Source organism: Branchiostoma belcheri, unplaced genomic scaffold (genome assembly GCF_001625305.1).
Source record: "Branchiostoma belcheri isolate BF01 breed outbred unplaced genomic scaffold, Haploidv18h27 scaffold5, whole genome shotgun sequence".
In the NCBI taxonomy this organism is placed as follows: domain Eukaryota; kingdom Metazoa; phylum Chordata; class Leptocardii; order Amphioxiformes; family Branchiostomatidae; genus Branchiostoma; species Branchiostoma belcheri.
Window position 1 is genome coordinate 284,355 of NW_017804131.1, and position 13,276 is coordinate 297,630.

The window sequence follows — 13,276 nt, forward strand, 5'->3', positions numbered from 1 at the left end:
CCCTCATAGTTATTAATGATCAGTGTAGTACTGCACCTAGAGTAGATATTATGAGCAAACAAAAAATAGTTGTTTTGCCAATGCTACCACGGATGCAAATGGCGGTCGGACTTTCAATGGCAGCATTGTACTTATTGTTCTGTTGACGAGGGTACACATGTCTTTGATGGTGTTCGTACACATACATGTATGGATAGGTGAGTCGTGATAGACGTCGTCCTGTCATTCTTCAATATATTGACTATCAGTTACTGAGATTATCCGTTGTCCTGTATTACATAAAAGCACGTGGTGACATTGGTGTAATGTCTGACGAATATCACAGTCTATGGTGTTGGATGTTCATTCGGAAGAAGAATGGAAATAAAATACAGCTTATATGTAATATATATCAACAATCGTCTGGAAACAAACAAAGAATCGGGTGATGTGTTGGGATTGAATAGATATGAATATTACCGTGGCAGAAAAATATATGTTTCAAATTATGGACATTGAATTTGTGGCAGGGTTTGCTAAGAATCAGGTCTGAAACGTAACCAATCGATCTTAACGATACCAAAGTCATTCCAAATGCTTGACCAGTTTTTGTCCTGATCCGTTCTTGATCATTAGAAGCAGGTTGACTCTGTCTGGCGAATTTATTAATTCTCTTCACTGAAACCCTGCTGTATGGCATGTGAAGAGAATTCCAACAAATGTCAGAAAGAGCGAAAAAATAAATTATGACGAGTCAAAGATGTTATGTAATAGCGTCTATTCTGTAAAAGGTGCTCCCAGTTACCAAGTTTTATTCCTTACTTTCTTGTTTACATGATTCAACGAGCAATGTTGTTGATATGATGTAAATGCTATAGTCGTTTGTTGAATCCTATGATGTCTATAGTTTTTGTGACGTATCGTTTGTGGTTGTATAAAATAAGAATACCAACTTAAAGGACTTCAGAGATAAAACCATTTTGTAAGAGAGCTATTTTTGTGTGTAATCTGCCGCAGTGTTGTCTGATGTTGGCGATGTATATAAAAATATGTTGCTATTTAACAGTCAAACTATTGGACATTACTGTTGATGTTAGTATATTTGAGACGCTTTTGTTATCGTATCTTAAAAATATATTGAGGGACCATAAACGTTTTGTACATGCGAACCCAAACAGTTGTCATTTGTGGAACATCATGAGCATACGTACAGTATGAAGCTCCGTTGGTGTTTATCTATTACGTTTTGTCTTCGTATCATTATATCTAATTCTATAATTAGCGAAAGCTCTGGTCGTTTGGAAAATCATTTTAATAAACTGTTCTAATGCAATGTGAGATCACATATCTGGGGTGTTATTGTTTAGAAGTCTCATTTCGTAATTTAAAATGTACCTTAAGAATATTATTATCAATTCATTAATTGTATCAATATTGATGGATATTAATTCTAATATACCACCACCCATAGAGTTGAGCAGCTGTAAGCAGCAAATAAACACAATAATAAATGCTACTTTGTCGTGATAACTAACAAAATGGCTATCAAAATCCTTGATGTGAATATATACAAAACACCCTATAATTAAAATACTATTGACCTTAAAAATTCTGTCAAACCGACTAATGACCAGCGTCAGATCCTGTGATTAAGTAGTGATTATTCGTATCCCGATCCGAACACTTTGCATAGGCAAGATCTAATCATGGTCTCTGGTAACATTTACTTGTTTCAGTTCCGCAGCAAATTACTACATTATATTACACTTTCTTACGCCAATACACACACTCTGAGTATGCATGAAAATGAAGGATTAACTATAACTCACAGCCGAAGGTTCAGCCTGGAGAGACTTGAAAACGGAAGACGCCATCTTTCTTCAACTCTGAAGGATAGTGACCTGGGAGTCAAAGGTCAAAGGGCATGTACGACCTTTGACTCCCAGAAACCTCCTTGTGAAATCTAATTCTTGTACATAAGATAAAAAGACACAATATCCTTTCAAATATAACTTTAGATCACCTTTCTCTAAGAAATAAGTGGCTGTGGTAAAGAAATGTGACAAATACTTGATCCTTTCATCAATCAAATCAACCCAGCTTGCACCTGACCACGAGGACGAGGAATGTGCTGACCAGAGCGAACCCGCTCCAGGTGCGCCTGTCTGCTGCCGAGGTGGTGCAGGGCGGGACACGGGAGGTCTGGCATGTCTCCTGAAATACAACGTTAACAGACATTAATAAAGACATGATGGTGTAAAAGTAAACATATTGTACTAACGTTAGCTTGGCTGTATCGTTACTGGTCAGCAGCCGTTTCAAACTGAAGCCAGAATATGACATTTTCGAACTATTCTGAGCACCGAGTAAGGTTTTAAACAACATTTCAAATGGTCAGATTCCTCGACATGGCAGTGCGTACCTTTCCTGGCTATTGGTACTTGGTAATATCATTCAGTCGTCACATGTTACACAAATGAGATATTCTTAAGCAGAATAATTAAATCTTGGATAGTAAGTGTGTGAGTAAAATGTTCTTTAACGTGGAAATGCTAGCGATATATGTAACGTGTATGTAAGGCCCTTTTAAAAAAATAGGATGAAATTATCCGGATCGAGCGTAACTGATTCGCTTTGATCCGGCTTCAAGCCTGCTTCGAACCGGATCAAAGCCGGATCAAAGCGAATCAATTCGACTCGATCCGGATAATTTTATCCTAGCGGGAATGGGGCCTAAAATGTACACGTGTGAGGAATTGGAACTAACCGCGTACTCCCCCAGACAGGCGGCGTACTTCATGACGTGTGCCACGTATGACTGCTCGTGCAGTCCCCGGAACAGGTGCGCCATGGGCCCGTCAGAGAACACCGACACGTCCTCCCCGCTATGGCTCTCATACCTCATGGGGACGGCGGACTGTTGAATGTAGTCCTTGTCAGCTAGAACGACAAGAACAGTGTGTTAGTTCACGTGAAAGGCAATGGCGATATTGATGCCTGAATTTAAACTTGGTGGGTTGTTGTAATCGATGATAAATGGCATAAACTAAAAGAATGTGGCTGGAAACATTCCTGGGTAAAGAATTAAACTAATTGTAAAGGAACAAAGATTTTGAAATGTTAAATGATAATGGCAATAAGGGAGGCTTGCTTGCTTGGTCTCAGCACTTAATGAAAATGTATCACACTAAATGGATGAAAACACATCCCCCCAACACACTCAAGGGGATAAAATAATGTTGTACGTCCATAAAGTAAATTGATTGAATCTTGGGCTGTCGTTTCTGAAGCAATTATCAGTTTTATAATGAGTTGTTTATTGCAAGTTTGTGACCGAGGGCTAATTGCATATATTACTTGTGTTGACTCCCGTGAGGTTATGTCTCCCCTCCAGGCCATATCCTGGCCCATTTCCGTACAGGATGTTTGTGAAAGGCATGTTATCCAGAACATCGTTGTCCTCACTCTCGGGCACGATACCTAAACCACAAAGGACCAATCAACATTCAATGGTGAGTAAACCGGGTACAAGTGCGCTGTTAATATAAGTTATGAACTTTAGTGCAGCGTCACACTGTCCTTGTTATGTTTTGATGAATAAAAAAGTGTCGGACCGGCATAAAGAGGTCGTTTGGGCAAGTTTGAGTATAGTTTATTCCAGATCCATAACAAATCGCATTGTCATGTCTAGTCATACACTAGTTTACAAGTGCAGTTTTGCGGACAAGGCATAGAGCCTTGATGCGCTTTGGTGACATTTCGCTAGGAGTCCATTCTGAACTATTGCGAATTTCGCTAGTTTTGCAACTGTAGCTATGCGTACAAGGCACAGACCCTTGATGCACTTAAGTGGCATTTCGCTAGGAGTCCTTTCTGAACTATTGCGTCCTTTGGTGCCATTAATAAGATAGCATTTTTGTTATCTTTGTTGTCATCAAATCCGTAGATAAATAGAGTTAAATGACAAATTGATTTCAGTATACATGCAATATACAGTATACTAAAAATCACAATATACAACGAACATAGTAGTATATTACCCAAAATAGGCGTTCCTCTGGGCGCGTAGCCTCCAAAGCTGAACATGTGGGAGTGGTCTGCCGTCACAGTAAAAAGGGTTTCATCCAGGTCAACCATGGTCTTCGCCGCGCCAATGGCGTCATCGAATGCGATGACGTCATGCAGCGCAAGCGCAGCCTTGCTGTCATGGTGGCCAAGGTCTATTCTGGAACCTGTTTAAACAATATGGGAAAAAAGAGACTTTTTTTTTCTTTGTGCTTCTTTCTCAGTCAACCAATTCTTTTATTCAGCCGACGTTTCGGTGACCGCCTGTCACCTTCCTCAGGGCAATTCTTCACATTGCACTGCAGCACAGGTGTCGCTGCTATAGATGCATTCCCAAACGTACAATATAATATTCACATATCTACACATATGCGTGGTTACAGGGAACTGTATATACAGTGCGGTTCCAAACGTACAGGAGTTGGATATATCCATAACGTCGGCTGAATAAAAAGACTCAGTGACTTACCAACCTGATGAAACTATTCAAATATGGAAAATAATCTTAAATGATCAAAATTAAATACCACCTTCACACTAGAAACATATAGTTTTTAAAACATCTGATTTCTTACAGACGCCTTACCTTCAACGAGTAGGAAGAAACCTTTTGGGTTCTTCTTGAGTATCTGCAGGGCCTTGGTGGTCATCTCAGCAATGGTAGGTTCTCCTGCGGGGTCGTTCCCAATGTTGAGTGAGTACTGCATGTGGCCTGGCTCAAAAAGGCCTGAAGAAAATCAATTAATCAATCAATCAATCAATCAACCCATCCATCCATCCATCCACCCATCAGTCAATCAACCGCAGGCATCAGGAGTTGATGTTCACACACGTTGCGTAGAAAACTTAAGAATTCTGTAACGATTAGTTCTAATTTTCAGTACAAAAATCAATTCCTCCTGCATGCAATCTTAAGCCTCCTACAGAACTCTTTTTTTCAACAGTCCATTAAACTGTACAATCAGACAATAAGACTCTGTGATCTGACATGGCTCGTAACTGCCATATTAGTGTTGTATACGTACATGTATGTACACGTGTAGCCTTGATGCCAGACCCATAGCACACTATGCTTAAGGTTTTGGGCCTAGTATGCTATGGATCTGGCATCTAGGCTATAGCTAGTACGTACATATGTCGTCTCTATATTTCGGTCATTATAAATTATAAATATATATCAGCGCCTTTCATGATACTTTGTGTCTGCAATGTTGATAATTTCATTATGTGAATTGATTTGAAGACTCTCGCAAAGAAAACGAAGATGGATAATACCCGCTCTCACATACCCATGAGATAGTCCGTCTGTGCCGGATCGACTTGGTCGAACTCCGCCTTCCTCCAGACGTACTGCGCGGCGGAGCCTTGTTTCCCGTCCCGCCACTCCTGGATCAGATCACGGCCGTCCGTCCGGAATCCCTTCTGGTCCGGATATTCCGGATCCGTCTGGTTGGTAGTGGTCAGATAGGCTCTTCCACCACCAAGTAGAACCTGTACAACGTTAACGTAACATGTCTATGATTTCGACATATGCTTAAAGGTTGGACTCAAGCGACATTAGAACTGGTCTTTAAAGCTCCCCACACACTATAGACGCACACCAAAGACGCACACGCACACATACACACACACACACACACACACACACACACACACACACCACACGCACACACCACACACACACACACACACACACACACACACACACGTGCACACACATACACACACACACACACCATAACACTAAAACTCCATCTGGCGACTGTCTGTAGAAATCCAGGAATGGGAGTTTACACAGAGCTCTACCTCTGTCATTAGAAATATAGTGTCTCATGTTGTCCTTACGTTTATATACGGGTTATCCCGCACAAGTTGCAGGGCGATGTCGCTGCACCCAAGGGCTTGAGTTTCGTTAGGGACCTTACCGGAATGTTCCCACGCCCTGCAAAATGTAAAACAAACTTTTAAAATAATAATAACAAAAAAAAAACTCCTAACGTCTTTTTTCTTTCAATTGTAGGCGTTGCACCAATCCCTTTATCTATGTCATCATGAAGCTCCGAACTTTCGCGTGGTTTGAGAACTGAAGTCACACACTGAACATGTTTGTCAAGACCATTGAGTATTGTTGACAGTGTCCTACATATCCAGTTACAGCCATGCATTCCATGGGGACAAACGACCTCTGCTGTTGACACATTCTTTCGATCGACTCGGCGACACTTTTGACCTTTTTCCAAGGCCCATTCTACGTTCCGAAGAAAATTTCAAATCCAGAAATTTAAAATTCCATATACCGATGCATATCCACACCATTATCATTAAAAGTAACATCAAGACCACCATGTGGCCGTAGTTTTGTAGTTATGATTTGCTGATAACAATAGGTTCTATGACGTCACTGTCTTGAATAAGGGTTAGATACTTCGGGCGGTTTAAATGGTGCAGAACGCTCGTGTGGGGTGACCTGCATGTGACCTCACGAAAGGCAACAAGCGGGCTGTACTTCATATTGCACAGTGGTTAATACAAAACAAAAGCGCCATGTTACATCTAGAAGTTAGGGTAAGATTCTTACCAGTTCCAAACCTGGATGAATACAGTAACAGAACAGAAATCTTTCAGAAGTACCTGTTTGCTGCAAAGGCGTATGCTGCGGCAGGCGTGGCGTGAGTGATCCGTGACGTCACTACGATGCCTGTAGACTTCCCTATGACAGACGAATATTCAAACTGTGCAACTAATATGTATGACGCTGTTCACATGTTACATGCCTTTCTCGATGCCTAATTCTCCAAACCTCCTTGTTCTCGCTCCTCGACACCGGTCGACACCGGGGTGTTGGGTTGTTACCTTTGCCAAGAATGTTATGTTTTCAGAAGCGTTTGTTTGTTTGTCTGTCTGTCTGTCCGTCTGTCTGTCTGTTTGTTTGTGGACAGCATAACTCAAGACGCTTTACATGCATTGTCATTAAACTTGGTAGGTGAGCAGTTCATGATTAGGGGCCCTCTGGCAGCTTTTCTTGGTACTAGATTAAATTTTACGTATCAGAACTTCCAGCTTTGATATCTCATGATCTGGACACGGGTCACAAATTTTGGACAGTAGATTGCTCGTGGGCTAGGGAAGAAGTGTGAATGTTCGACATGAATAAACACATGACTATTCGTACCTGCTTCGTGCGCGTACCGGAGAACAGACTTGACTTTCCCCGTGAGACTAGCGGTACAGTCGCCTCTAGCCACCGTCCCGTCCACGCCCACCGTGTAGTAGTTCGCCTTCACGCCGCCCAGGAACGCCGTGGCCGTGGCCGCAGAGTCCCCCGTCTGCCGGTCTATGTTGTACGTCTGCAATTACACCAACAACAGAACAATAAAAAAACTCGACACTTTTAAAGGTAATGGTTACTATACAAACAATGAAAACTGCCGAGTGTATAAATACGGTGTCAACTGTTCATCTGCACAAGTATTGATATTGAATTCATCTATGTAATATAAATTCGGAAGAACGAGGGAATAAGCAGGCAAGTCTCTCTAATGTACCTATTTATCTTTATAGTATAGTCTGTCTATCTATCTATCTATCTATCTATCTATCTATCTATCTATCTATCTATCTATCTATCTATCTCTGTCTATCTAATAAAAGTATCTTTCCACCTATCTATCTACATGCTACATCTATCTATCTATCAATTTCTCTCTCTCTCTCTCTCTCTCTCTCTCTCTTTCTCTCTCTCATATATAGATATACATGATCTAGTCTCTGCTTTCTGATACGTTTAACCGTTTGAACTAATCCCTAGTTCACTAGCGGACTGATTAACCGCCCACCTTGACGAGAGCCGAGTAGGGCAGTTTGTCCATCTCCAGTAGTTCCTCCTCCCCCGTCCTCCCCGCCAACTGACCCTTCAGGATCCTCCCCGCCGTCACAGTGGACACGCCCATCCCGTCGCCGAGAAACAGCACCACGTTCTTGGCCACGCCCGTCTTCGGCTGGAGGTTGAGGGCATCTCGAATGTCCTTCCAGGCCAGGTCGTTCCAGTATTCTGGCTGTCTTTCCTCGTCTACAGTAGAATGAGTCATAACTCATGACTACGTGATGTGTATCGGTTCGCTGGAACTGGTTCCGGACTTACAAAATATAATTAGGTTCAAGTCCAAAATGGAACTTGTTAAGGGCTTTAAAAAAATCACAAAAAAATGTCACATCCCCTTTTTGTTCTAAACCACCTGAATGCGCTGCAAAATGAAGAAAACATTGCCATTGGGCATCGTCTAGTGTCTGCCTCCGTAAATTATGTGGCCACGGTTTTGCCCCGCAAACAACATAGGTTGCTTCTAAACCCTGGTAGTGCAGTGCTCGCTCAAATTTTTGCGGTAAAGATGCCCCATTTTCCATTGGGAAATGTTAACTGACAAGTTCCTTCCACAATTCGTATGCTCTGGGTTTAGGTCCGGACTTGCAAGTCTGAACCTAAAACTCTGGACTTGAATCCGGACCTGGACGTGAACGCGGGTACACAGCACTACTCATGAGTATGAGTTACATTGTCAACAAATCACTATCCAAGGTCACACAGTAGGGTAAATTGAGCCGCGAAGGGCAGGCTACGTTTACGGTGACATGGGGATGACAGATGGCGAGTGAACACACATGGGGTATACACAAGGGGTGTACAGCTGTGAGAATGCTAGGATGCCAGACTGTTTCCAAGGTTTAATGATATATGATATAGTATGTACTTTATTTGTGTGTAATTATATTATTGTACATTTTGGCCCCACTGGGCTAAGCACAGGTCAACCCAAACTTTGCACCCTCGAAAGATACAGATGTGCCCCCCCCCCAAGGTATACGTAGAAGATAACACATACGTACAAACATCCCTTCTGTGCTCGTCAGATACTAGGAAGCACTGGCCACTTTCCCCGTGGGAAACGTGCATTGTTGTGCATGTGTTAGGATTAGCTGTACCCCCGTGAGCCCTCTTATCAATTCAGAACGGAAAAAAGATCCCACCGATAAATACTTGAAACCTGAGTGTCCTAACGTCACATACCAGGGCAGTCAATAATCTAGAGCAAGGACGTTCAACATGTCCTTGTCTAGAGGTAGAAAAATAGAGTTGTTCAGGGGCAAGGCGACAGACAATAAATGTCGGGCTTGTTGTGACCATAAGTCACCAATGGAAAAACTTTGGGGACAACCACTGAGAGTGTGACACAAGCCCCTGAACCAAGTGAAACCCAGCACCAAGAGACAACAGCAAGGGCAACAACAACAGGGGTGCTACAGTCGAACGTTAACACTGTGTTGTTGGCTGTAAGTCAAGTGACAGTAGTTGGCTGTAAGTCAAGTGTACAAACCTGTTTGGCAGAAGCAAGTCAGAGCCCATGCCGACCACCACGCCGCTAAAACAGCGAACTTCACAGGAGCTCCAAACATGGTTCCACCGGACGTTTGTCCGTACTACACGCTTTTCCTACCCTTAAACACGCCCTGCGTCTTGATACCCGTATGGAGGTTTGCTTCGTTCCGTTGAATGACCCAAGGTTGGCCAACGCTCCGTTTCGCTGGGACGAATGTGGGATGACAGGCGTAGGTTTGTATTGTACGCTTGACTCCAAAACAAAGTTCTCAAATGGCATGTGATCACGTAGACACGTCCTATATCATTGTCCCCGGGGGGTTTGCTTGGGTGCGGGGGGTGACCTGTTAACCTTCAACTATAAGATAAAGGGTTACCGACGTTCCGCCTCCCCGGAAATACGTAAATGATAACGTCATCGTCACAACTAGGAGTGCATTGCGCATGTGTCTTTGCTTGTTTGTGACTACTCAGAAAGACAACGGAAACTTTAAACGAAGCGGAAATGACAAGTGAGCTTGTAAAACCGGCGTCGATGGATCCCAATAGAATCAAGTCAAAGCGAGCAGCCAGTGCTCTCCTGCATTTTGTTACAACCTCGCTAGGTGAAGTTATGGTAGTTGTGATTATTGTGTTCATATCAATGACCTCATCATCAGGAGTGCCAACTGCCATGGCCTTCTTTTCAATCATAGGGTAAGGGTAGCTTGGTATATAAACACTTACATTAGTAGACAGCATCTTGGTACATGTATATGGTTGAAAAATTGAATTATAGAACATAAAAATCTCTTCGATCCGTTATATCCAAATTCAAAATTTGTGACTACCAAACATGATCATTGAGAACTTTTTTTCATGATGAGTTCCACAAGAGATTATTATGAACAACTTGTTACGTACCTACATATATTGTGACGAAACAAAAGAAAACATGTCATATGTAGGATTAAATTAAAAATCAAAACTAAATAAAAAGCTTTAACTTGGAGAAGATTTAGTCAAAGGCCGCCATCAGCTAAGAAGGTAGTCACGGTAATCTGCCTGAGAATCAAAGGTTACAGACTTCGAAACAAATCTAATTCTTGTACATAAGATAATAAAAATAGGACTAAAACCCTGAGACAATATTTGTAAAGTACAGGGGGAACTTAATTACATAATTTCCAATTTCCAACTACTACTGTGTTGTTAAAATCGCCCTGATAGTTTTGGTTAGTGGCTGTAGTTTTAAACGGAACCAATACTACAAATACTATCATCAACCCAGCTTGCATCTGACCACGAGGACGAGGAATGTGCTGACCAGAGCGAACCCGCTCCAGGTGCGCCTGTCTGCTGCCGAGGTGGTGCAGGGCGGGACACGGGAGGTCTGGCATGTCTCCTGTAGACCGAAATACAACGGACTTGATAATGTAAAGTTGAACATATTATCGGACAGTACTTTTTGATTAAGAAAAGTTAAAGGTTTGAAAAATTAAGAAAACTAAATCATTTTCCAAACTTAACAAATTACAAAATTAAAGAAATACAAAATTAAGAAAAAATAAACATTACATACAAAAATTAACAAATTCAAAGATTAAAAAAATTAAAAGTAAAAAAAATTAAAATTAAAAAAATTGAAAAAAAACAGATTTGAAAATTTAAAAATTTCATAATTTAAACATTTTAAAATAAAAAATTACAAAATAACAAAAAATAGGAAATTAAAAGATTAAAAAATTAAAGAATTAAAAAAAATTAAAAAATTAATAAAAATAAAAAAAAAATTTAAAAATTTAAAAAATTAAAAAAACATTAAAATGAAACAAAATTTAGATTGGTAAATTTGACTTACCGCGTACTCTCCTATACAGGCGGCGTACTTCATGACATGTGCCACGTACGACTGCTCGTGCAGTCCCCGGAACAGGTGCGCCATGGGCCCGTCAGAAAGCACGGACACGTCCTCCCCGCCGTGACTCTCAAACTTCATAGGGACGGCTGACTGTTGGATGTACTCTTTGTCGGCTAGATGGGTAAGGGAATCCAGCAGGTTAGTCTTAGTCTACGTGAGATAAAATGGCGCGAGATTGACTTGCTGAAGTCAAACTTTGTCGGTTATTAATCGATGCCACAATGAAAAGACTCATGTGATTCCAAAAAAATCCTGGGTAAAGAATAAAACATAGATCAGATCTTGAGATGTTAAACAGTACAGAATGTGTCCAGATTAGGCTACGTCCTCCCAGCCAATCAGAGAGCGCTCCGCGCCATGACGTCATTTTGCCGCGGCTCAGGCCCAAGCCAAGTTTCCACTGGCTTCTCGTGAATCTGTGCATATTATGGGCTGTACTGCTGTCTGAAGACCAGTTCAAAGGTCAAAATACGTCATATCCGCGTAGCCAAAGCTCGAGGAGGACACATTGTCCGAGGTTTTGCTTACAAAAAACTCCCCAAAATCTTATATTCCAGCGGCGATACGCGCCAAGTAGGCAGGTAAGACATACATTTACACATTTTAGCCCTCATTTTACCGGCCTAACTTAGTATTTTCCCGGAATTTGTCGTAGTTTTGCACAATTTTCCGTGGCAGTTTATGTCGTAACTGATCGATAGCGCCATGTTGTTTACGTGTACAACAACGGGGAGAAAATTGTCGCGTTTTAGAAATTGAGATGTTTTGCGTCTCGGAGCTTCCTTCCGCCATGTTTTTAAATGTAGATTGGCACGGTAGCGGCTAGTTTTCCGTGGACGTAAATGCTTTTGTTAGAAAGACGCAACATTTCTAAACGCAATAAATAATTTTCCTGAATAGGTTACAGCCTCCTTCATCATTTCAAGTGATTTTCAGTCACTGTTGGTGGCTAATAAAAATTTGTCGTGTTTTTAAACTTTGGAAAATGCCATGACAGGAGTTCGTATAGCTGTATATAGCGGGGGTGGGGAGGGGGGCGTTCTTGTAGGAAGATTCGCGATTGACTCGTGTTGCACATGCGTGCCGATGCAAAATTTTTGTTTCAAATTATTCATATCCTTGACCTATGTCATAATTTCTCGACCCTTTTCAACGCATTTTAACCGAAATTTCCGCATAATGTGTTGTGGATAATTTGGGGGGGGGGGTGTATGTGAAGACTTACATGCACTGACATGCATATACAATGCATTGTACTGTTAAGTATATCATCAGATATTCATATTAACGTGTATCTGCATTCAGATTCAGTTTGTTATCATTGACATGACATACTAGTAAATGATCTTTGTGCTCTTTCCAAGAATGAAACATTTATACCTGCTAGTACCTTTGCAGAAGAATTCTGTTTGATGGTACAGCACTATGTGCAAAAATAAAATCTGATTTTACCTTACCTTTACTAGTTACAGTTGAAAAGGTGCAGGGTGCCCACAGCAAGGAATTACGGAGAAATTGCAGGATGTGCATTTGTCGACATGACATGGATGACTGCTGGGGAATTTGTGTAGGCAATATGTACCGGTAACACTTGTGTGGATTGGAAGATATTTCCTATATGACAACAGCTACAATTTTTTTATCAACTATGTTTCTTTACTGTAGTAATTTCCCTGTACAGTATGTATATTTTATGTACTAGTACTAGTATGTTGGTAGGTCTGGTTAGATACAACATAAAATGACAGGAGACTATGGTAAAATTACTAAAAAGGACACACTATCACAAATATAAATGCACTGAATGATATCAAATGATAAAATAGAGTAGTACAACAAAGAATGACCAGTTTTGTATCGTCACAATGTGTCGTATAGCAGAGAGCAGAGTGTGCAGCTATTTTTTGACAGTAATTAGTACTTGTTGGAATGTTCATGTATGTTGTAATTTTACTCTC

The 13,276-nt window shown here is 41.2% G+C and overlaps 1 protein-coding gene across 1 annotated transcript in view; it reads right to left on the reverse strand.

Moving 5' to 3' along the window:
- Positions 1–711: 711 nt before the first annotated feature.
- The window catches only part of LOC109479612 (alkaline phosphatase, tissue-nonspecific isozyme-like), a 20,355-nt gene continuing 7,790 nt past the window's right edge, over positions 712–13,276 (reverse strand). Inside the window, exons 11-22 of the mRNA XM_019781598.1 lie at positions 11,259–11,431; positions 9,417–9,519; positions 7,881–8,113; positions 7,217–7,391; positions 6,676–6,754; positions 5,890–5,986; positions 5,334–5,535; positions 4,631–4,771; positions 4,020–4,211; positions 3,337–3,459; positions 2,747–2,919; positions 712–2,193 (exon numbers count right to left, since the gene is read on the reverse strand). Coding sequence (XP_019637157.1) covers positions 2,071–2,193; positions 2,747–2,919; positions 3,337–3,459; positions 4,020–4,211; positions 4,631–4,771; positions 5,334–5,535; positions 5,890–5,986; positions 6,676–6,754; positions 7,217–7,391; positions 7,881–8,113; positions 9,417–9,519; positions 11,259–11,431 — 1,814 coding nt within the window. The 3' untranslated portion in view covers positions 712–2,070. The remainder of the gene's footprint in view (positions 2,194–2,746; positions 2,920–3,336; positions 3,460–4,019; positions 4,212–4,630; positions 4,772–5,333; positions 5,536–5,889; positions 5,987–6,675; positions 6,755–7,216; positions 7,392–7,880; positions 8,114–9,416; positions 9,520–11,258; positions 11,432–13,276) is intronic.